This window comes from Mytilus edulis, chromosome 9, assembly GCF_963676685.1.
Source record: "Mytilus edulis chromosome 9, xbMytEdul2.2, whole genome shotgun sequence".
Lineage (NCBI taxonomy): Eukaryota > Metazoa > Mollusca > Bivalvia > Mytilida > Mytilidae > Mytilus > Mytilus edulis.
This window is the reverse complement of record NC_092352.1, coordinates 40486265-40511477: the sequence shown is the minus strand read 5'-3', so window position 1 is coordinate 40511477 and position 25213 is coordinate 40486265. Positions and strand designations below refer to the sequence as shown.

The window sequence follows — 25213 nt, the reverse complement described above, 5'->3', positions numbered from 1 at the left end:
TGAGACTGTCGACTTCGTCGTAAAATAATATAAACTGGTCCCAAATATTTATTTTACTCGATAATTCTTAAAGGGACAACATGGAACCAGAACAATTTTGTAAGGGAGACAACTCTAATTTATTATTTGTGTAGCAGAAAGCAAAATTTCCTGGAACAGTTCAAAGTACAAAAGATAGACATTGTCGTTATTAATGCTGTGAAAAAAGACAAAATATAGGTAATTTATATTTTGCAAAAAAGGTGTGTGGTGTTGTCTTTACATTAAACAGACAGAATAGTGATAACTGTACAAATTTTCATTGACCATCTGGCATCTGAGAATCATCTGATTATTATCACTATTTATTTTTTACATCTCTTCTTCCTTGCTAAGAAAAGAATTCCTATTGGAGTGTTATTTGAAAATATCTGTACATTTACACTTATGTTTTACAGTTTTATTCACTTTACAGCATTGACCAGTCTAGAATATAATCTAGTCAGTCTTTAAACATATTTTATATTGCTACCATTTACCTGTCAATAAAAAATATGATGCTCTTGCATTCTTTTATTTTCTTTATCTTATTTACTGTTTGATGGTCAGATGTTTTTTGGATATATGAGTCGCTCAGCAATAAAGTAGAACATAAGAGGTTGTTGTTCATGTTGTTTCCTTTGTCATGTTTGTTCTTGTAAAGGTTGTCAACATGGTCAAATATTTATGGTATTTAAGGGGTTGCCAAAATAAGCCAAATTTATTTTATACTGTATACGTCGGTTTTGGAATCATGTCTTTCTTGGGAAAGGATCATATATTATGCACTCCTTTATAAGGTCCTTTATATTTTGGGGTTCGTGTTGTTTATTCTTTAGTTTTCTATGTTGTGCCATTGTTTACTATTGTTTTTCTGTTTGTCTTTTTCATTTTTAGCCATGGCGTTGTCAGTTTGTTTTAGATTTATGAGTTTGACTATCCCTTTGGTATCTTTCGTCCCTCTTTTACAAGATAGAAGGCTTGCCTGTATCCCTGCTCTATTTACTATAAAAGTTTCCAGCACTTTCATAAATATCATTTATAGGTTTAGTATAGAAATAATTTATGTTCCCTAAGTATGTAATCTTCATTCCCGTAAGTCAGTCTGCACGGTTAGCCACTAGTCCGATGCCCCAGACTAGTAAAATTTCATTCAGACTAGTAAGTTTTTGCAAAACTTTGTTTGGACTAATAAGAAAAATGTCAGAATATTGGTCTTTATAGACTAGTAGTTGAAAAAGTGTTTGGTGCAGACTGCCGTAAGACTGAGGGAGGGTGACCATTTTTAAATTAGATTTTAATTTCCCAAATATTTTGTTGGAAGTGACGATGCCTACATTTTGTCACTTGGTGATAGAGTCACATGACAGATTCATCTCCTGGAACTGCCGTATTAGATCACTCTTTTAATTAATTTGTAATTTTCTGATTTTTATAAATCCGCAAAAATATTTTTGGGATCATATAATGGTATGATGTTGTCAAGTCTGCATCTATTAGTGAGTCTTCTGCGTTGTCGTCTGAGGACACATTGGTTTCCAGACAATAACTTTAGTTTAAGTGAATGGATCTCTATGAAATTTTTGAAGAAGGTTCAATACCACAAAAAAAAGGTTGGGATTGATTTTGGGGATAGTGGGACCAACCTTTTAGGAATTAAGGGCCCAAAAGGGGCCGAAAACAAGCATTTTTCTACTTTCAGGATAATAACTTGTGTATAAGTATTTCATTTTCTCTCAAATTGTACCACAATGTTTAATACCACAGGTAGAAGGTTGGGATTCATTTTTTTGTTAGTAATTGCTGTTTAAATCACTGTGCAAATATCTATTCTCCCTCTTAGGCTCTATTATTCACATCAATCAAAAGAAAAATACTATAGACATGATAGATACAAAAAAATACAGATAATATACACAAAAGTCAATCTAAAAAAAGACGATTCAATGAAATTTATAGACCTCACTATGAGAGGAGAGCAGACATCGTTTTTGTGATTCATAGAGTCATATTGGACAATGTTGGATGTTGATAAGAGGGTTAAGATATTGGACACTGATATGAGACATTAAGTCAAATTGGGAATTAAAAGTAATTATTGAACAATTCAGTAAACATGGTAAATACATGTAATTACTAATCTATATAGTAATTACATGTAGTTACTGATTGTTTCAGGTATTCACTGAATTTTTGTAATTTTTACAGCTTTTTACTGACATCTAAAATTTTAGACATAATTCAAGGAACGATATGAAAGTAAAGGGGTAGGTTTTGTAGGGCTTACCTTAGGGTTAGGAATCAAAGGTACCCAAAGATTGCACGATCTTATTTAACAGTTTGTGTATTGACACTGTAAAATAGCTGTTTTATAATTTTTGAAACTCGCTGTAAATAATTTACAACATGCAAAACAATAAATCCATAAAATTACAATATATTATACATGAATTATCTAATGTACATTTAATCAATTAACATGATTACATATAGAATGAATACCTATTTATACAATAAATGCAAGTTACTTATTATGACATAACAAACTGTTGTGACATATTGAGTTACACAAAACATATGCATTAGACTTGCATGACATTTGAACACAACCGGCTTTACATGCACACTCTGACTTACTGATGGCACCTTGCAAAGCTAATGTTATGAATGCTGAGAAAGTGAGTTGATTCCTCGAGTAAGATCCATTTAAAATTCCTTCCTTTAAGCTGAGTTAAGATTCATAACAGCCATATCTATGTATTTACTAAATGCATCAGGAATTACATGAAATTCCTAAATTCGAGTAAATACATGTAGTTCCTAATTTCACCTATTTACGGTAACAAATATACATTTATATATACATATATTCATATTTTTTTTACTTTTAGTATTGAAACATATATCTGACCAAGATGTACATTCTCTGATTCCAACAAAAAATCAACATCATGAGTTTTAAGAGAGAAGTACCAGCTCGACCACCGCCACCAACAAAAGGCTTGGGTAAAAAGATGGATTCTACGCCTGCCATGAAATTCAGTTTTAAGTCATTAGAAGAAGATGAAGATGATGAGGAAGACTTGACGACTATGACAGGAGAATTGACGAAGAAAGTGGAATCTGACAAACTAAAAAAAGATAATAAACCTCCTGACTCTCCAAATAAAATGTCTACAGACAAGAAAAGTCATGATGAGAGTGACAAACCTTCAGAGGATAAAAAAAGATTCATAAAAAAAGAAGTAGGAGAGCCCAAAAAAGTTGTTGCTTCACAGAGGAGTTGGGATATCCCTACTCAGATTAGTGCTAACACTACAGCTGAACCCATCCCAATAAGGTCCTCGAGTGCTGACAAACTGCAGAAATATTCAAAATCTGTTGAAGAAGAGGGCTCTGCTATGTCATGGCTGAAACAGAATGTGGCTGAAATTTCTTCTGCTGTGAAAGATAAAGCTGAAAGGGCAAGGAAAAAAATTGAAGAATTATCTGAAAATATCGGTAAAGATGAAGATGAAAAAGTAAAAGTAAAAGAAATGAAGGCAATAAATACTGACACAAGTAAAACAACTGAAAGAACAGGAGAAATTCAACATGCAGTGAAAAAAGAAACAGTTGAACAGCTTAAGCATGTTAATCCAACTCCTGACAAAGTTCTGGAAGAACACACTGATGTTTTTGAAGGGAAGTCACATTCTGATACTGAAATAGAAACAGTGGAAGTTGAAGAATTCAATATTGTAGATGACTTTTATTCAAATGAACCGATTGAAGATTTTACAGGGGTACCTTCTGTCACTAGTAGTCACAATACTTTTGAAACAAAGAAGCCGAAAACTTCTTTAAAGCGAAGATTAGTGAAAAGCAAAGTTCCAAAATTTACTTCCCCTGTAGCGATGTCAAAATTATCCAAAGATAAGGTAGATGAGTTAGAAGAGGCAACATTTTATAATGCAGCTGATGAAACAGTTACAGTAAAACCTCAGTCACATCCGTCAAAACTACAGGGTGTAGCAGAAAGTGTAGAAAAACATGTTCCTACAAAAAAATTCCTGATTGTGATTGGTATTGTGTTTTTGTATATTGTCATTCCCCTACCGTCATATATTTCTGGTATGATATTAGGAAGTTTTATTGCTTCTCTGGGGTGGATTTCTTATATATTTTTAACAAAGCCAAGTATGCCTAAAACTTTGCCAAAGATAATTCCAGTCAAAGATTTGCAGCCTATGACAGAACCTAATTTGAAGGATGTTAGCCTTGCTGATGGTGTTACAGTACATAAGGTACAGTGGAAAAGCTTTTGACAAACATGATTTTTGTTGCTCAATTTAATTTAATAAATTTTAAAGTCTAAGGAATACACCTGTACTTTACATACACTTGATCAGAAAACAAAGTACCGGTATATTTTATTGTGGCAAATTTGAGCGATGTTGCTGAAGATAATGACTGTTTTGACATGTTTAACATACATGACATAGGGAGGCAAATAAAATTGCAAATATACAAAAAAAAAACGTTAATATGAACCCTGCTCAGTACTAGACTACCACCATGAACACACTGAACTAGATTTTAAAAGTGCTAAATTGCTAGTTCAAAAGGAAAACAATTTGGCTTAAAATAAAATATTGTTTGTTTCCCCAATCCGGACCGACCCTGCAAAAACTGTGCTACACATAAAATTTTATTGTCAAAACTAAGTAGAATTTTTTTTTATTCCTTTCTAATTTTCAGGCTTGCTGCATCGTTCGATATTGTTCAAGTTTTTGGAAAAAAATTAAATTATTTCCCTACCTACCTACCCACACCTTGCTTGGCAGGGTCGGGATTGGGGAAACAAACAAAATATTAATTTAGGCCTTTGCAGTATACATTGTAAAACATGCTATCAAATCCGGACAAATGATTCTGGCCTGACAAATCTTTCCTCTTACTCCCAAATGTTAAGGTTTTTGAGTTTTTTAAATAGTGCCTGTTTTGCATTCTACATTTGACTCTTGTACAGTCCTTACAAATAATTGAAAAATTTATAGTTTTATAGACAACAGGTTTAAGTTGCAACTTTACTTAATTATGATTCATGAAAAGCTAAAAATTGATACAAATTGATTCTGTTTGGGGATAATTCAAGATATGCTAAACACCCTAAAGAAATAAAAAAAAAAATTTGTTTTAAGTATATGGTAGACCAATATCAGATCCCCCATTTGGTTCTAGACCACAATTGTCATCCCTTGATTTGTCGTTTTCCACAAATATAGTCCCTAGTGTTGACAGTGGGTTACTTGCCAATGTTTTTATACCCCTTCCAAAATTTATTTCTCCATGTTTAATGCTTCAAATTGCAAGTAGGGGGGTGAAATTACACTGTAAAAAAATTTGGGTCCAGAATTTTAAAGGAAAGTAGTGATTTGGTCCAGCTGAAAAAGGTTAAAATTTAGCACTTCGGAAGCTGTCAAAAGATTTCAAGACACCCTAAACATAAAATTGTCCATATTTTGAGTTAGAGCCGATGAAGTTTTCTATAATTTTGATATAATTTGTCCCAAAAGTAGTACAACACACTGTAAAAATTTCATTGAGAAAGTGCAGGTGGGATTTTTTTAATTTCCAATTATGTTCTAAAAGAAATGCACTACGAAATTATTTGTGGTCTCGAACCATTTCAATTGTTTTCAACTGTTGTTTAGAATTCAACACAAATAGGCCATTCAAAGTCATAGCTTTACATACATTCACTAAAAAAAACTGTTATATATATGTGTTTTGTGCAATAACTCTTTAACAAGGAATTATTTGAATCATGAATAATTTTAAATTCTGGAAAATTGATAAGAAAAGTATGATGAAAACAAACCCAACTAAATAGGCTTCGAATGTATGGATGGCTTACATGGCTAAGGGGTTATTTAGTTACCTTTAAAAAGTTTAAATATTAGAATATAAGTAACTTCATGTCTAACCTAATAAAGTGTTTTAGTTTTCTTCATACATTTCTTATCAATTTAAAAGAATTCTTCATACATTTCTTATCAATTTAAAAGAATTCAAAAACAATTCAGATTTAAACATTGTTAAATAATTTCTTGTTTATGCAACATTGTGCAATATTTACTATTTTTCAGGGTTGGATGAATGAAAGTGCAGATTATAATCCAGAAAACTATCACATTAACAATACACATTCAGTGCATGTCACCTTAGATGGTGTTACATTACGTCTAAGATTTCCAAAAACTAATATTGCTAAAAGAGCTATGTGGGATGAAGAACCTCCAAAGAATATTGAATATATTCATCAGAGAATTTTCAACCTTGAAGGAAGCAGGGTCTTCCTTATGCCTCCTGGTCTTGTGAAAAAAAGAATATGGAGTAAAAAATACCCAATATGCATCGCCTTGAAGAAACCAGGTAGTAAAGTTAATGAATCATTACCGGAGTCAGACCAAGGTTTTGAAATCATTAGTGAAGATAAGTGTGGTCCTAGCATTCTGTATTTATTTGCAAGGACTTGTCATGAAAAGGAAGAGTGGTTCAAAAAGATTGACGCTGCATGTAAAGGGACTCCGTTAAAGCTTCATTTAGAAGTCATTAAGCAATATTTTCTCCAAAAAGGATCCTCTAAAACACAAAATGTTTCAACATCTTCCACAGAGGCTCAACATAAGCGTCAAAGTTCTGATGGGACGCCTCAACATAAGCGCCATGGGTCAACAGATTCTATAAGTTCAACTGGTTCATCTTCACCAATGAATGAACAAGGCGAAACAGAATCTGCTCCCTTCAGTATTGAAGAATTTGTTTCTTATATGGGAAGATGTATGCCAAGGGAATATTATACTGACTTTATAATCAATAAAAAAAGTGTAGGAAACATTATAGACTGTGAAACACAATTACTTTGGGTAAATGCTATGATTTCCAGATGTTCATGGGATTTTCTTCATCAGAAATACTGGGCTGATAAAGTAATGGACAAGCTGCAAAAGAAACTAGATAAAATACATGTAAGTTGTATATTCTATATACATATCTGTTTAATATGTACATGATGTATACTAAAAGACATGTGGATAATGATCCACTAAACCAAATTGTGTCATATAGATATAGGAAGATGTGGTGTGAGTGCCAATGAAACAACTCTCCATCCAAATAACAATTTATAAAAGTAAACCATTATAGGTAAATGTACAGCCTTCAACAATGACTGCTTTCATTGATTTGTAATTAAAGAGAGGAAAGAAAAATGTGTATGGAATAATCTGAAAAATTATGTTAATATTCATGTACATGATATTCATTGCTATTAGATATTAGAGGTACATGAGATTGTGAGTTTGAATACTGCAAGTAGCAGGTGCATTGACTCCAATATTAATTGACTAGAATTGTCAGTTTTCCTATTGAAAGATGGGTGTTTTATCCAAGCACTCTGGCTCTCCAATCATGTTCATCAAGAGGCCAATTCATCAAGTTCATCAAATTTGAGTTTTATTTAGGGTTTAATTGTTGATACCACAGTAACCACACATTTTGTATAAATTGTATCATGTGTATTTAATATCATAAAAATCACGCAATGCAATATCTTTGAACAACTTCGAGTTAAAAAAAAATCTTGTTTCAATCTTTTATAGATCCCATATTTTATAGAAGCATTTAAAATCACAGATATAAATCTGGGATCAGAAATGCCAGTTATACGCAGAGCTGGTAAGCCTTTCTTGAATAATCAGGGATTCTGGGTAGATTTAGACATAAACTATGGAGGTGGATTCAAAATGACAATTGAGACTAAAGTAAACTTAATGAAACTGAAGAAAGCTGCTAAAGAAACCACAGAGTCCAGAAAACCTCATTCAAAGTATGTATTAGTGATAAACTTTATAATTCATATTGGTAGGGGTCTAATGCTGTCTTTGTTTAAACTTCCGTCAGGTTTTCAATAGTCAATGTTGATGCTTTGGTACCTATGTCCATATAGTACCACACAAAATTTGCACTATAAAAACAACCTGATATTTGAAAAAAATAACAAGCAAGGACTATTATCATAGTTATTCTTGTTTAAAGTACCCTCTAATGCTATATGTCATTGTATGTATGACAGTACAATCTGAACTTTTGAGTTTTTATACAACCACAAAAAAATGAAAAAATTTGGTCGTATATTCAGTCAGGGGTACTACTTGTACAATTTATTTTTAATTACTTGAAGAAGTAATATTAATATACTTATATAAGTAAATTTGTAGGATACTTATACAAGTGAAATTAGTGAATTGTATTTACTTGTATAGGTAAAAAAAATATTGGCTGAGCTATGTCCCTTAGACATTCAGATTTTTTTACATCCTATCTTCTTTTATTGAATTCTTATAATTTCTTTGCTCAAATAGAATTTTAAATTTTCTGCCCTTTGCAGATCTCTTTACTAATCATTTAAGTGTAATTTCATGGACAATGAATATTCCATTTGTCTGTTATCTTCAGAACACTGCTCATTTACAAGCCCCCAAGGAGCAATTTTTGAAGGCCTTGCGCAAGTACTTAAGATCTTTGCACAATCAGTTTCTTTGTTAAATTAATGAGATGAAAAAATTGAGCAAACCTGGGAAAAATCATTAAAGGCATGAATTTACATCTCAAAACTTGAGGACTTTTGTGGGATTGTAAGAAAAATTTACTAATACATGTAAGTTTTTGAGAAAATTAAGGGGAGATTATTCAAACATTATTTATTTACTTATATGTGTATATTTTTTTTACTTCTTCAAGTAGATAAAAATAACTTGTACAAGTAGTACCCTAACTGATTTTGGTATCTCGTTGGTGGCGGCAACTACAAAAAAAGGGCCCAAATAAGCATTTTTGTAGTTTTCAGACAATAACTTGTGTTAAATTGTATGAATATCTCTGAAATTATACCATAAGTTTCCATAAAACAAAGGGATGGTTAGGATTGACTAGGGGGGGGGGGGGCGGTGTATGGCTTAAATCGGGGCAAAAAAGAGCAAAAAAACAAGTTTTTTTCTGGTTAAAGAACAATTAATTAAGACAATTTAAAAGCAGCCTAAGGGAGGTAATCCAATTTTAATTCAAAACAACAATATTTGGTTGCAAACTTGATCAAAATTTGAATTGAGATTTTGACTATATCTTGAGGAAATGAATATTTTTTGGAATAAGGGAAAGGGGGAGGGGGTGGGTAGTTAAATAAGAATTTGTGGGGGAGGACTTTTTTTTCTCATCTCAGTTTTCAGAAATTAAAAAGAAAATTTCTTCAAAATATTTTTTTGGGGGGGTTAATATCTAACAGGATATTGCACAAAAGTGATTTAGGGAGGGCAGGTGGTCAATTTGCAACAGCATAGTGTATTGAACAAAAACAAAAATTGAATATAAATTCAAATCATATAACCAATTTTTAAGTTATTTGACTACAGTTACTCTGTGGCAAAAACCTATTATGTGTCAAATATTTAATTACAATCCAAATTCAAACCTGTATCAAGCGTGAATATTGCACGCTCAGCAAAACAATTATGCGCTAAGCAAAGCAAAGCAAAGCAAAGCAATTATGCCCTCAGCAAAGCAATTTATTATATGATCTTGAAAAAAAATTGGATAAAGGTCACTGTTTTGTGCAATAAAAAAAAAAAAAAAGAATGTTATGGTAATTTTAGTTTCCCTTGCTAGAGTCATGCTAGACTGGAACTATATTTATACAGATTGAAGATATAGGAAATGGAAAGCAGATTTTTTAATTTGGGGTCAATTGGTCAGTTGTCATGGTCAATTAAGTATAAAAAATATGGAAAACGGTTTTTGAGTCTCCCTTGCTTGATTGTAATGAAAGTTATATTTTCAGAATATTTAAATTTTTCTTTATTTTTTAGTGGAGCGTAGTTTTTTCAATATCTTGCAATTCTTTAGACATGTTCATTGCAGCTATATTTCATATTAATGTTACTTTCTTTATCTATAGATCTGCAGTAACTGATGAGGAAGAGGAAGACAGCGCTGAGTCTTCTACTGATGAAGAAGAAGAAGTAGTAGCTTCTCAAGGAAGTGAAGAAAGGTTCAAATTTATTTTTTAAAATAGTCATACTTGATATTAAATTTTAACATTGTGCATTATCTTTCCAATCAAAAAAAGTAAAAAATGGAACAGAAAGGGATAACTTTAGAAATTGAAAATAAAGAAAAGAAGGTAAAATTAGTACTAGCTATTTTCATACAATAACTAGAAATTAGAAAAAAAATTGATATCAGGCTTTATATAATATTCAGCAATGCTATACTGTGTAATGTGTTTTATTATTCATCACTCATCAAAGCTCTAGTTTACTGAATATGCATAAGAAACTTGTACAGTTTTCCAACAGACGGTTAATGGTTCTTTTTCCAAAATTGGAAACTTACTACCATTAGACATTCAAACATGCATGCAATACTGTGTAATGGAATTTCACATCCTTTCCAATACAAAGTCCTGATTTATTGATACTTACTACTTAATCCTCTTTGTGCTTTGATGCACATAAGGCCGACTTATTGATACTTACAGCAGTGTTATTTGTGAGCAAATTTTTTTTTAGTTTTTCAACAGTATCAATCAAATCCTTTTTTTTCAAAATTGAACACTATAAGGTATGATGAAAATCGGGATTCAGAATATTATTTTTGTCATCTGCTTGACCACAATATTTTTTCATCAAATTGTGCCAAATTGGGGATTAGATTTTATTTTAGGAAAAAACCATATCCCCCCCCCCCTTTCCCTCGAACTTAAATGGTTGTTCCTTTAATGATTTATATTATGTTTTCAGTGGAGGTGGTAAACGTAGATTTATGAGATATTTGAAGAAGATCACAGATTCTAAGTATTTTCAATCAGCCACAGAAATGAAGTATGTTAAGAAAGCAATGGAAGAGGTGTCCAATACACCTTTGGTCCTTACAGTAGAGTTACGTTTCCTGTCGGGAGTATTAGCTATCAACATTCCTCCCCCACCTACTGACAGAATATGGTATGATTACTTGTGTGCATATGTCCACATCCACTTGTATTTGTAGTATTTGTATTTTTATCCATCTGATGAGTTAAGACTTTTTCAACTGATTTTCATAGTTCGTTCTTATGTTGTACTGTTACAACACTGTCCAAGGTTAGAGGGAGGGTTGGCATCTGGCTAACATGTTTAACCCCACCACATTCTCTATGTATGTGCCTGTCCCAAGTAAGGAGTCTCTAATTCAGTATTTATTGTTTGTTTATGTGTTACATATTTGTTTTTCTTTCATTTTTCGTACAAGAATTAAACCGTTATTTTACTTATTTGAATAGACCATTTTCGAGTTCATCTGTCACCGGAAAAAACTCGTCAATTATGCACCAGATAGAGGGGATCGCCTGTATCCCTACACTATTAACGTTCATCAAGCATCTAAGTGATCGCCATTGTGCAGGATAAACTAGAACTAAAGTTCGTTTTGTAAGTACTTAATCACAATCCTCTAATGACAGCAGTGCTGATTGTCAATTATGAGAAATTAATTTGCCGAATAATGTGTGTTATATAGTATTATAGTTTACTACCACTCACTCAACATTGGAACAGAAGTGATGATGCCCCTAAATACACGAACGATGTTCACTAAAACCAGAGTTTTTTACGGAAATGCATTATTTTATTTTTATTTTATTTTACAAGAAATGTGTGATCAATTTTTCTTCTTAGAGTTGAAATGCATCATATTCTTAATATTTTAAAGGTATGGATTTAGAGGAAACCCCAAATTAACTTTAGTTGCCAAACCAAAAGTTGGTGAGAGGAGAGTTACTGTCTCACATATTACAGAATTTATAGAGAAAAAATTATCTATTGAATTTCAGGTTAGTTACTTATTAAATTTTGAGACACTAGAAGTTTACAAAATTATTTACAAGTTATGATGGTAAAAGTCATAAAATATTTATAATGGCTTCAATTTTTATTATCAATTAGAATATTAAGTTATTGTGTAAAAGCTAGATGAATAAATACCAAAGGTTTCAAACTCACAAGTCCAAAACATGACAATTATATGGCAAAAAAACAAAAGAAAATAACCTAATGAACAACAGTACACAAAACACTACAGTAAACTGAAGACTGACAAGCATGAACTCTACCAAAAACCAGGGGTGATCTCAGGTGCTCTGGAAGGGTAAGTATATCCTGTGGCACCAGTTGTGTTGCTCATTAAAGCACCAGTTGTGTTGCTCATTAAAGGACAAAACAGGCGATAAGTCTAAGTCAGGAGGTCACACTTGAGGGAAAGAGGATAAGTCTAAGTCAGTAGGTCACACTTGAGGGAAAGAGGATAAGTCTAAGTCAGTAGGTCACTTTTGAGGGAAAGAGGATAAGTCTAAGTCAGTAGGTCACTTTTGAGGGAAAGAGGATAAGTCTAAGTCAGTAGGTCACACTCGAGGGAAAGAGGATAAGTCTAAATCAGTAGGTCACACTGGAGGGAAAGAGGATAAGTCTAAGTCAGTAGGTCACACTTGAGGGAAAGAGGATAAGTCTAAATCAGTAGGTCACACTTGAGGGAAAGAGGATAAGTCTAAATCAGTAGGTCACACTTGAGGGAAAGAGGATAAGTCTAAGTCAGTAGGTCACACTTGAGAGAAAGAGGATAAGTCTAAGTCAGTAGGTCACACTTGAGGGAAAGAGGATAAGTCTAAATCAGTTGGTAACTTTTGAGGGAAAGAGGATAAGTCTAAGTCAGTAGGTCACACTCGAGGGAAAGAGGATAAGTCTAAGTCAGTAGGTCATACTTGAGGGAAAGAGGATAAGTCTAAGTCAGTAGGTCACACTCGAGGGAAAGAGGATAAGTCTAAATCAGTAGGTCACACTCGAGGGAAAGAGGATAAGTCTAAATCAGTAGGTCACACTCGAGGGAAAGAGGATAAGTCTAAATCAGTAGGTCACACTCGAGGGAGAGAGGATAAGTCTAAATCAGTAGGTCACACTCGAGGGAAAGAGGATAAGTCTAAGTCAGTAGGTCACACTCGAGGGAAAGAGGATAAGTCTAAGTCAGTAGGTCACACTCGAGGGAAAGAGGATAAGTCTAAGTCAGTAGGTCACACTTGAGGGAAAGAGGATAAGTCTAAGTCAGTAGGTCACTTTTGAGGGAAAGAGGATAAGTCTAAGTCAGTAGGTCACACTCGAGGGAAAGAGGATAAGTCTAAATCAGTAGGTCACACTCAAGGGAAAGAGGATAAGTCTAAATCAGTAGGTCACACTCGAGGGAAAGAGGATAAGTCTAAATCAGACTCGAGGGAAAAAGGATAAGTCTAAATCAGTAGGTCACACTCGAGGGAAAAAGGATAGGATTGTGTTTACAACAATTGAAATAAAGCTGTCTTATTATTCTTTCAAATGGGAGATATTCTGTTACATGAGAAGTGCAATGATATCTAGAAATCAATCAATTATTTGTAACAGTGAATTATAACTCTAATTGGGTATATGCAAATGAGACAACTAGTATTTAGATTATTAAAAAAAACACTATTAGTATTCAACATTAGTATATATTCTATAGCTGTATGTCTTCATCATTTACATTGAAACAAGATGCTCTACATTAATAACTTAAATATTTATGATTCAATACACTTTATAAAAATGAAATAAAATACATAACACTAACAGAGAAAAAAAATATATACATACTTATGAAGATGTACTGTGGATTAATTCATTTTTGTGATTACCAATTTTTCGTGGATTAAGAATGAATGTGTTTTGCAAATACTAGAGTTTGTAGGTTTGTCAAAATCTGCATACAAGTCAATCTAAAATTTGTACTTCTTTAAAACTTTAAATTATTGTTTCTTTGAAACTCTGAATTTGTAGTCTACCTACAAATCAGGAAATGCACAAAAATTAAAATTCCACGAATAATAATGAATCCGCAGTAATCAGTGAAAATTATATTGATGTAAAAAACATTAAATGCTGATTTTTGTAGCGAGTCCTGGTCATGCCAAACCTAGATGATTTCGTTATCCCAATACTGTTCCCAGAATACGATACTGACACAGTGCCTGTTGTTCCTAAGCCTCCTTCAACTGCATCCCTGTCTTCACAAACTGGTTCCTCTGTGTAATAATGTCAGCAATTCACAGTTGTGCCTAAATTCAGAGATCAGCGCAATTTATGTTACCATGGAAATCCCAAGCTTAATGCACTGACAACCTAATGATTGCGGCTTCCTAATGTTTGTTATTGTAGTGTTTTGTACTACCTAAATATTGTTAACTACTGAGTAGCTTTTTCACAATATTTATAAAGTAAACAACTTTCTTCACATATCAAAAACATCAACCTTAGAATTTTATTAAGATGCAGTTCTGTCACTAGGCAGAAGATGACAAATACTTAAATTTCTGTGCATCTGCATATGTAGGATTTTTTTTGAATTGTGTAAGAATAAAAACCTCTAACTAGAGTGTTTTTGTTTAGCCTTCTACTTTAGTCGATAAAGCGAGACTAAGTGATCCTATATTCCGGCGGCCACAAATATTCACTCTGTGGTTAAAGTTTTTGAAATTTTTATAACTTTCTTACACTATTTTGGATTTGAACCAAACTTGGACAGAAGCTTGTTTATGATCAAAAGCTAGTATATAGAAAAAAAGAAGTTTTCTTCCAGTTAACATTACATTCAGTCTGCAGTTTAAGTTTTTAAACATTTATTAGATTCATAAACTATCCTGGATTTTTACCAAACTTGGACAGAAGCTTCTTACAATCAAAAGATAGTATCAACAGGAATATTTAATTGATTTATTTACTCATTTTTATTGAGCCTGTGATTAATAGAAAGAGAAGGCGAGACACTGATTTTTTTTATATAGAAACTGAAAAGGTAAAATATGTCAAAAGTCAAAGTTTATCTGTGATTATCTGAGAATGATGCTTTAGAGTATTTTAGAGGAAGACAGGACATTATTGGGCTTACTTTGTTATTTTTTTTTATCTGTTTGGTCTCCAATACTAAGTGAAATATTTGAAGTTGTTGCATAAACATGTATGAAAGTGAAATAGAATGATTATTGTTAAGTTTGTCTCATAAAGTATTGACATTATTACTACTAATAAGCCAAATTAGAGAATTTAGTGAAATTTTACAAGGACAAACTATCTTGATTTTAACAGCATTTAGACCTAAAGAGAACATAGATCAACAATCAAAATATTCAAGGCAGATATATCAATTATTTGTTACAAATAAGATAATGTTAAAAGGCTGAATTCTGTATGTGCCTATCCCAATTTAGCAGCCTTTATTCAATTTGTGGTCTTCATTGGTTGGTTTCTCTCAATTTTTTATTTATTTGTTGTACTTTCATAAATCAAGCTGTTGATTTTCTTGTTTTACATGTATCATGTTACTGTTAGTCCCTACAATAGCTTTCTATACAGTATGGGCTTTGCTCATTGTTGAAGGCTATAGCTGTTCTTTGTCATTTCATCTCTGGTGAATGTTTTACAATAAGCCTCATATGTTGTTAACTAGTAGCAATGGAAATGAGTTAATACTTTTATAAGTGTGGCTCTAAGCTAAATTGAATAGCATTTCTACTAAATTGTTTATATGATATTGTTCTTAAATATGTCTTTAAACATGATATTCTTCAAATCATCTTACTCAATTGAATCATCATTTGAAAAACATATTCTGAAACAAACAAGTTGTTTTATAAGAAAGTAAGTACTCCTAGGAAAAATGTTGAATCTTCAGTAGTCAAGACACATTTATAATGTACAGTGTCCTCTTGAAATAGAAAATTTTCTTCTATGATATGGTGCACAAAAATTACCAGTATTTAAATATCTTCGCAGGTAACTAAATTACAGTTTGTATACACATCCTTATTGCATTGCATTTTAGTTCCTGTGTTTATCCCTCATACCCTAATGTCTTTCAAACTCATGACAGATCCTTCCTTTGAATCTATTTTATGATAACTTGCCTGTGTCTATCTACATCTGACATTTCCTATTTGTCCCAAAATGGTGAAATGTTTAAAAAAAAATAAGAATTATATGTTTGTTTCTATTTATGCTCTGCCTTCAACTCTTTCCCTATTACCTTTAATTATTTGTACTTCTCTCCATATTAATACAGTTTTTAAATTGAATGACCTTAGAAACTTTAGTTTTATCAGTTTCTTTGGCCGCTTCTCATATGATATCTGACATATAATAGATTACTTAATCCTTTTATACCTATTATCTAGATGGTGCTCATTTTTATTGAAGATTTTCACCAAGGTTGTGAATAAATTATTGATATCATAATCCCTCATAAGGTATTTATACATGATATATTAAATCTGTTTATGCCATGGTTTCACAATATTATATACATTGTATTGCAGATGTATTTATATGGATCAAATGGGGTTTTTATTGTTATTTGTCATTCTCACTTAAGCTTTTTCTGACCTAGTATTTTCAAACAATATCAAGTTATCATTATAATACAAATCTTAATTTAAACATAAACTATCTCCCTTTGCTTCTTTTTTTTTTTAACAAATTATCTCCCTTTGCTAAATTGAATAGCATTTCTACTAATTTGTTTATATGATATTGTTCTTAAATATGTCTTTAAACATGATATTCTTCAAATCATCTTACTCAATTGAATCATCATTTGAAAAACATATTCTGAAACAAACAAGTTGTTTTATAAGAAAGTAAGTACTCCTAGGAAAAATGTTGAATCTTCAGTAGTCAAGACACATTTATAATGTACAGTGTCCTCTTGAAATAGAAAATTTTCTTCTATGATATGGTGCACAAAAATTACCAGTATTTAAATATCTTCGCAGGTAACTAAATTACAGTTTGTATACACATCCTTATTGCATTGCATTTTAGTTCCTGTGTTTATCCCTCATACCCTAATGTCTTTCAAACTCATGACAGATCCTTCCTTTGAATCTATTTTATGATAACTTGCCTGTGTCTATCTACATCTGACATTTCCTATTTGTCCCAAAATGGTGAAATGTTTAAAAAAAAATAAGAATTATATGTTTGTTTCTATTTATGCTCTGCCTTCAACTCTTTCCCTATTACCTTTAATTATTTGTACTTCTCTCCATATTAATACAGTTTTTAAATTGAATGACCTTAGAAACTTTAGTTTTATCAGTTTCTTTGGCCGCTTCTCATATGATATCTGACATATAATAGATTACTTAATCCTTTTATACCTATTATCTAGATGGTGCTCATTTTTATTGAAGATTTTCACCAAGGTTGTGAATAAATTATTGATATCATAATCCCTCATAAGGTATTTATACATGATATATTAAATCTGTTTATGCCATGGTTTCACAATATTATATACATTGTATTGCAGATGTATTTATATGGATCAAATGGGGTTTTTATTGTTATTTGTCATTCTCACTTAAGCTTTTTCTGACCTAGTATTTTCAAACAATATCAAGTTATCATTATAATACAAATCTTAATTTAAACATAAACTATCTCCCTTTGCTTCTTTTTTTTTTTAACAAATTATCTCCCTTTGCTAAATTGAATAGCATTTCTACTAATTTGTTTATATGATATTGTTCTTAAATATGTCTTTAAACATGATATTCTTCAAATCATCTTACTCAATTGAATCATCATTTGAAAAACATATTCTGAAACAAACAAGTTGTTTTATAAGAAAGTAAGTACTCCTAGGAAAAATGTTGAATCTTCAGTAGTCAAGACACATTTATAATGTACAGTGTCCTCTTGAAATAGAAAATTTTCTTCTATGATATGGTGCACAAAAATTACCAGTATTTAAATATCTTCGCAGGTAACTAAATTACAGTTTGTATACACATCCATAAGGTATTGATACATGATATATTAAATCTGTTTATGCCATGGTTTCACAATATTATATACATTGTATTGCAGATGTATTTATATGGATCAAATGGGGTTTTTATTGTTATTTGTCATTCTCACTTAAGCTTTTTCTGACCTAGTATTTTCAAACAATATCAAGTTATCATTATAATACAAATCTTAATTTAAACATAAACTATCTCCCTTTGCTTCTTTTTTTTTTAACAAATTATCTCCCTTTGCTATTTTTGAACTTTTTAGATATCAAATGCTGTGGGTTTTTTTGCGGGGCATTTGATTTACTTTTCAACATGCACACATCTGCTATTCGAGACCCCTATTGGTTTTACAAATATACTTCTGTTTGGGTGACATTAAATTAAAGTTTTATGATTACCTTTTTCTTCCCCTAAATTAAAATATAAGTATCCTTAAAAACTTTAAGACCCTAAATTGTAATGTGTGTTTATAATGTTATATTTGGTGCAGGTTGTCTGAACATTTATAATATATTTACTTCAAACATTTTGTATAAAAGAATTATACTGTAAGAATATCTATGAGTATTGTTGCATGTAAAATATTATACTTGAAGAGCTTGCTAGAGTAATTCACATTTAACAAGGGATGGTATAAAAGTGTTTCTGCAATATCCCTTGTTTATTTCTTTCCATATCAGTATGTTTTTCATTTTATCATGTTAATATGACCTAAGGTTTTGTTTAAGCCTTAATTTGTATTTTCCTTTAATGGATTTGTGACATTTGGAACTCGGTAAATTTCCAATGCCTTCTAAAAACTAAGCTACTTAAATCTTAATTTTGTTTTATTTACAGATATAACATTAAAATGTACGTGGGAGTGTAGGAACGGAAGTTTAATTGTTGACTGTGGGTCTTGGGTCTTTTTTCAGTATGTGTCTAATACTGTTATGCAAAATTATCTAATAATGGTTCTTGGTTATGGGGATATTTTAAAAGTCCCTTCCTACCCTCCCACATACATTTTAAAAGAATAGTCCTTGGCTAATTATTGTTTTGTTTTATAGAAAACTATTGTTCTTCCAAACATGGACGATCAAGTTCTTCCTACATTTGTACCGTATCTACCTAAAGGTTCACATGGTAATGAATATACAGCAGAAGTTGATCAGAAACATTCTTAAACTTACAAAAATGTTGACCATCAATAATATTGATAGCAAAAACACATGATACAACAATGATATATCCATCAGTTTACAAATGCTTTTATATGTTTTATTCCCCACCTACGATAGTAGAGAGGCATTATGTTTTCTTGTCTGTGCATACATTAGTTTCTACATTCGTTTGTCGGTTTGTTTGTTTGTCTGTCCCACTTCAGATTAAAGTTTTTTTTCAAAGTAGTTTTTGATGAAGTTGAAGTCAAATCAGCTTGAAAGTTGACACTTAGTACACATGTTCTCTATAATATGATCTTTCTAAATTTAATGCCAAACTATGGTTTTTACCCCAATTGCAGGGTCCACAGTACATAGAAAATGATACTGCAAGAGGGGGTATCCGTGTACTTGGGACACTTTATAGAAATTTTATGTATGATTGTTGGAAATTTTTTAAAAAGTAAATAAAAACTGTCTTAGTTAAACTTGTCTCATGCCAACCTTAAAAATATTTCTGTACTACTGACAAGTGCAGAAAAGCAGATTATGACATAAGTGTCCAATGGGTTAATTTGTTATGCCTCAGTCTTTAAGTGGTCGGTGAATATATTTTAAGTTATATTTGATATTTATGTTGAAGACATGTAATCCACTATATCATTTAGTTTTACTCATGTGAATCCTTTCATAATTCAAAACTACAGTAATTGCTAAGATATAAATTGTATCTGCAGATATTGAGCTGATTTGTTGTTTGTAGTTACCGATCAATTTTCGTTTCAGTTGATATATATAATTAGCCATTTATAGTCTGCATTTGTGTATAATCCTATAAAATATCATTAAATTCCATACATGAACTTTCAAATAATACAATAATGAAAAAAGTCTTCAGGTACTTTAGTTCCATATGATTTGCACCCTCTACCAATTATATGTCTTTGGTATAAAAAAAAAAAAAAAAAGTGTGTACATAATACATTTTCTTAAAAAATGTCTATTTAGAAAAAAAGTAATATGTGTACAAAACAGTCTGCATTTTCAAACAAACATTTAGTGTTTACTGCAATAAATTAATACAGCTGGAAGGTGCATTTATAAGAAATATTTTGTTAAGAGTAACTTTTATTTGTTATACTTTTGTGAATATAAGTTGTATATTTCTTTGTTCTGTTTAAATTATTTTGTTTGTCTTATATTCATGGTGTATATTTCTGTGTACTGTTTAAATTATTTTGTCTCAATATTCATGGTGTATATTTCTGTGTACTGTTTAAATTATTTTGTTTGTTTTATATTCATGGAAGTGAATTATTTTTTGTTGATTTTATATTAATGATAGATAATAATCAATCAAAGTTATTTTTCTTACATTGTTTTTATTTCATTACATGGTAACAGGTAGGTGTAATGTTATAGTTAAGAAATAAATATATATATACTTAAACATTGACAATTTAGCATTCTTAACAAATAACCATCTTTAAGTAGGTCAAATGATATTTCTAAAAGTTATTTTTAACAAATCATATTTTTTTTCTTGCTTTATTTGAATAATATTTACTTATACAAAATTTATTCTTATGGTTTTTTTTAACGTCCTTGACTGGCTATAAAATCTTGCACAATCATTAACACACAAAATTAATGAATGCATTTCTGTTTTTTATATTTTTTACAGACAACTTTTCTCTATTTATAGAAAATTAATAGAGAATAATAGACATCTTATAGAAAAACTAAATTTAGAATTTTTTAAAGTATTAATAGATTTTTATTTATTCATTAAGCTTAGTACTTTAAATTTAAATGTAACAGACTGAATTTATAGCCATGCAAGACATTTTATAGTTTGAGACCTGGCCATATTTGTCTCATATTTGCAGTGAAAGAATTTAACAAAATATTGATATTTCTGACTTAAACTTTCTGTAATTGCAATTTTGGCCTTTGTTATAAGCTTTGTTTTGAGAATTGTTGTGAGTGTATAAATGCAAGTCGGTGGATCAGCATTGTATTATTGTTAATCAATATTTGTTGCTAATAATAAATTATATATTGTATAAAATTGTCTTGTCATTTGCAAAATAAGTCATTATGCCCCTGCTAAAGCAGAGTTTTACCCTTGTTGGTCTAGCTGTACCTATGTAAATCGCAAAATTGGTTTCCGTTCTCTCACTTTAGTTTGCCTCAACCAAATGTTATAAAACTTAATCACAAATCTTATGACCACAAAACACATATCATATTTGAATTTTGGTTCTGTCACTTTCACCATTCTAGAGTTGTGCCCTTTACAAATAGAAAAATTGCTGATTTTTTTGTTTCCATTCTCTCACTTTTGTTTGCTTCAACAAAATGTTATGAAACTTATACACAATGCTTATAACCACAAAACACAGATAAAGTTTGGAATTTGTTTGGCGTCACTTTTACTGTTCTAGAGTTATGCCCCTTTACAAATGAAAAAATTGCTGAATTTTCGTTTCCGTTCTCTTACTTTACTTTGCCTCAACAAAATGTTATGAAACTTATAAACAATGCTTATTACCACAAAACTCAGATCAAGTACAAGTTTAGGTAGCGTCGCTTTAACAGTTTTTAGTTGTGTCCCTTTGTAACGTTGTATGCAAGCGGGGGCATCATCTGTGTCCCATGGACACATTCCCCATTTATTGATAGTAAGTTGTGTCACGTCTTTATTTTTCTTCAAATTAATGACTTTTTCTCCAAATTTATAATTTGGATACAGAAAAATAGATTGTGGAAAACTTTACAACTTTGTGGATATTTGATTTAATTTTGCGAAAGTTTGCATACATTCTTATAGAAAATGTGTCATTTTTTAACCAGTTAGATTTGTTGTTCACCTGAAATCACAAAATTCAAAGAATAATAATGAATCCACATAATGAAGAGACATTATCAAAGCATATTGATTGTGATCTAAATTTGAAAGTGTTACTCATCCATGGAAGACAGAGGATTGCAAAATAAATATGAACATCAAAGGACAATCAAACTCATTGTATAAGGCTTCTGTCCTGCAGAAGAGTAATTTTTAAGGCCTATATACTTTTAATAAGGAAACAAAGCTTGAAAAACCTGCCCGAAAACATTGTTTAGATATAAGAAAAAGATGACATGTATCAAACAGATATAAATTTACATGTCTTACACAAACATGATACATGTAATACTAGTCTAAAATAATAACCAGATGCTCTGCAGGGCACTGCTTTATACGACCGCAGAGTTTGAATCCTGAACAGTTGGGGCAAGTATGAACACGACATTCAAGTTTGATACAGCTCTAAATTTGGATTGTGATTAAATAGTTGACACAGAATGAATGTGGTCTAATGAACTTAAAAAAAATTGTTTGCCTTTGAGCAATTCACTATGCTGTTGAATATTAATCCTCTCAAAACAAAATATTTGAAGAAAATTTCTTTTTATTTATGAAATCTGAAATGAGAAAAACTGAACACCCCCCCCCCCCCTAATTTTTTTCTCACATCCCCCTTTCCCTTATTCCAAAACTGATCTCAATTCAAATTTCTAATGGAGTTTGCAACAATAACTACTCATTTAAATACATCATAAAATATTAAAATGTAAAAAAAGTGCTTGTAATCACTGAATGGTAAAGATTGTTTTAATTTATTAGTTGGTAGTAAAAGTGAATATACATTGTATATTGTATAAAACAATGATTTAAGTTGATTCAATTACTATTCTGGACAAAGAAAGATAAGTCCAATTTTCAAAGAATATTTCATAAAAACTGCAATTGAAAATTTCTTGCTATTGCTCAATATTTTGCAATTAGATATTTCTTGCTATTGCACAATACTGTGAAATTGAAGATTTCTTGCTATTGCACAATACTGTGCAATTGAAGATTTCTTGCTATTGCGCAATACTGTGCAATTGAAGATTTCTTGCTATTGCGCAATACTGTGCAATTGAAAATTTCTTGCTATTGCACAATATTAATATAATAATGTTGGAACCTGATTTGGACCAACTTGAAAACTGGACCCATAATCAACAAGAGTGCACATGCTGAAATGTCTCGCCTTGATATTATGTTGATAGTCCTAGGTATAAGGCTAAGCTTTAATACAACTGTCACATAAACTTAACATTAACCAAGACATCTGCCCATAAGACAAAAATAGTTGACCTATTGCATATAGAATGAGAAAAAAAGGTTTATTCTGGCTATTCCTACATTTTGAATTTTATAGGTCAAATAGTAAAGTTTTATGTAGGAGTTCCCTGAATTTTTTTGTAAACAATGGGAATATTTAGGATTATGTTGCAACAACACTAAACTCATGAGATCTAATGAATCAAGGTAAATCCAGCTGGGTAATTCTTATAGAAAATAAAGAAAGAAAAATTTATATCACAGTCTTTTATTTTATTTAATAATTTCATAGCACAGTTTACGTAAATAATATTCAAAAGCACAATATGAATTTATAGCTATAATGGCATGCACAAGTAATTCCAATTATTTACAATAATATATACAAGTAAATAATATCATTTGAAATATCAATGTTAAATCATTCTTTAAATCAAAGCACTAAATTTTGAGTTACATTAAACAAAGAACCAAAAGTATACTAAATTGACATTATTCATAGCACTCACATAGTAATACATTGATCATGATTGAACATATAAAAGAATACAGTCTTAATCAATGTGCAGGAGATGAGAAGCAGCATCTCCATATACTCGACTGGAGTAAGTTCATCATTCTGTAACCTTATTTTCAGTGTTTGGAGTCTGTCATCTATTTCCCTGTACTTCCTCTTTCTTGGGATACGTTTCCCACCAGCTCTGTACTGGATCAATGAGAGAGCATGGAAGGCTTCTTCTTGTCTCAACACACTAATCATACTGAAGATGTTTGGGTGAGCTGCTTTTACAAACTTCTTTAGCTTACTATGCCAACCTTCTAAATAGTTTGTTGTTCTAGGACCTTCTGTTGCATAGTGATTCCACAGACTTTGGTTGTTCACTACTCAGTAGCTGGTTACATAGTCAGTAAAGTTAAGTGTTGGTGTGGTAGTATCTGAATCACCAATGTCTTCAAGTGCATTAAACCAAACATCTTCAATTGTATTGGGTGGTAAAAGTGGCAGTACTGCAGCTCTACGAACAAGTTGGAGACCATGCTTCACAAGTTTATAGTGTTCAAAGCTACCGGGTAATCAAAATTCAAAGTCATTTGGCTTTGCTTAATCTATTAGGCCAATTTATACACTTATCTATGATAATTAAGTACTTTTGATATTCAATTTATATTCATTTTTAAAAATCATAATTTGTTAAGATAATGAAATTAATAAATTCTTTGAGGCTGAAGTTGAAAGTGTTGGTAACTATTAATTTTCTTTTTAAATACTTTTTTTTCAGACTTTCCAGATTTTTAAATGCTCTTACTACTTTTTCTTTCATTTTATTTTTATTTTACCAATGCTTCTACTTCATTTTCTTTCAATTAGTTTTATATTTTAGAAATTCCATGGTATTAAAATACTTAAAATTATTACTTTATACATGCTTTCAAACAAAAAAGTCTCATTTTTTACATAGAAATAATAATTTTTATTTAATTTCCACAGGTAAATTTACCTTTGACCAAATTAGACACTAATGACTAAAACAACATGTTTCGCAATAACAACATGTATTGTTCTTTCGGGCGCACTACGTTTGCGCGCATTTGGGGATTAAAATATTTTACGTTTGCGCGCAGCTTTTGATTACATTTGCGCGCATTTATTTTACAGGTAATCTCAGGTAAAAATATAAATAAAAATTATATTAAGTTATAAATAACTATATTTTTTTTTTTGTATTTTCATTTTAATAAATTATTAATTTTAAAAATAGTTTGTTTATCAGTCAAATTATATACTGTTTATATTGAAAAAGCAAGTAAAAACTCCGTTATAGCTTAAGGTCAAGTTACAATATATGAATGGGCTACGTCACGGATTTTCTTAAAATTTTGCATACACCTTTGACTTACTGAATTGTGTCTGAAAATCGAAAAAAATCTGCGGTTTTATCTCTTTTTTCCCTGCCTTATGAG

The 25213-nt window shown here is 31.0% G+C and overlaps 1 protein-coding gene across 2 annotated transcripts; it reads left to right on the top strand.

The window, feature by feature from the left end:
* Positions 1-59: 59 nt before the first annotated feature.
* On the top strand, positions 60-21163 carry LOC139488322 (testis-expressed protein 2-like). Of its 2 annotated transcripts, none has more exons than XM_071273854.1 (8): positions 60-219; positions 2910-4304; positions 6150-7031; positions 7665-7891; positions 10016-10108; positions 10860-11060; positions 11806-11926; positions 14050-21163. In XM_071273854.1, the coding sequence occupies exons 2-8, from the start codon at positions 2970-2972 to the stop codon at positions 14185-14187; spliced, it is 2997 nt and encodes a 998-aa protein (XP_071129955.1). In that variant the 5' UTR covers positions 60-219; positions 2910-2969; the 3' UTR covers positions 14188-21163. The 2 variants fall into 2 exon arrangements, with proteins under 2 accessions (XP_071129955.1, XP_071129956.1); XM_071273855.1 differs by having other exon boundaries at positions 63-219; positions 19000-21163.
* The last annotated feature ends 4050 nt before the right edge of the window (positions 21164-25213 follow it).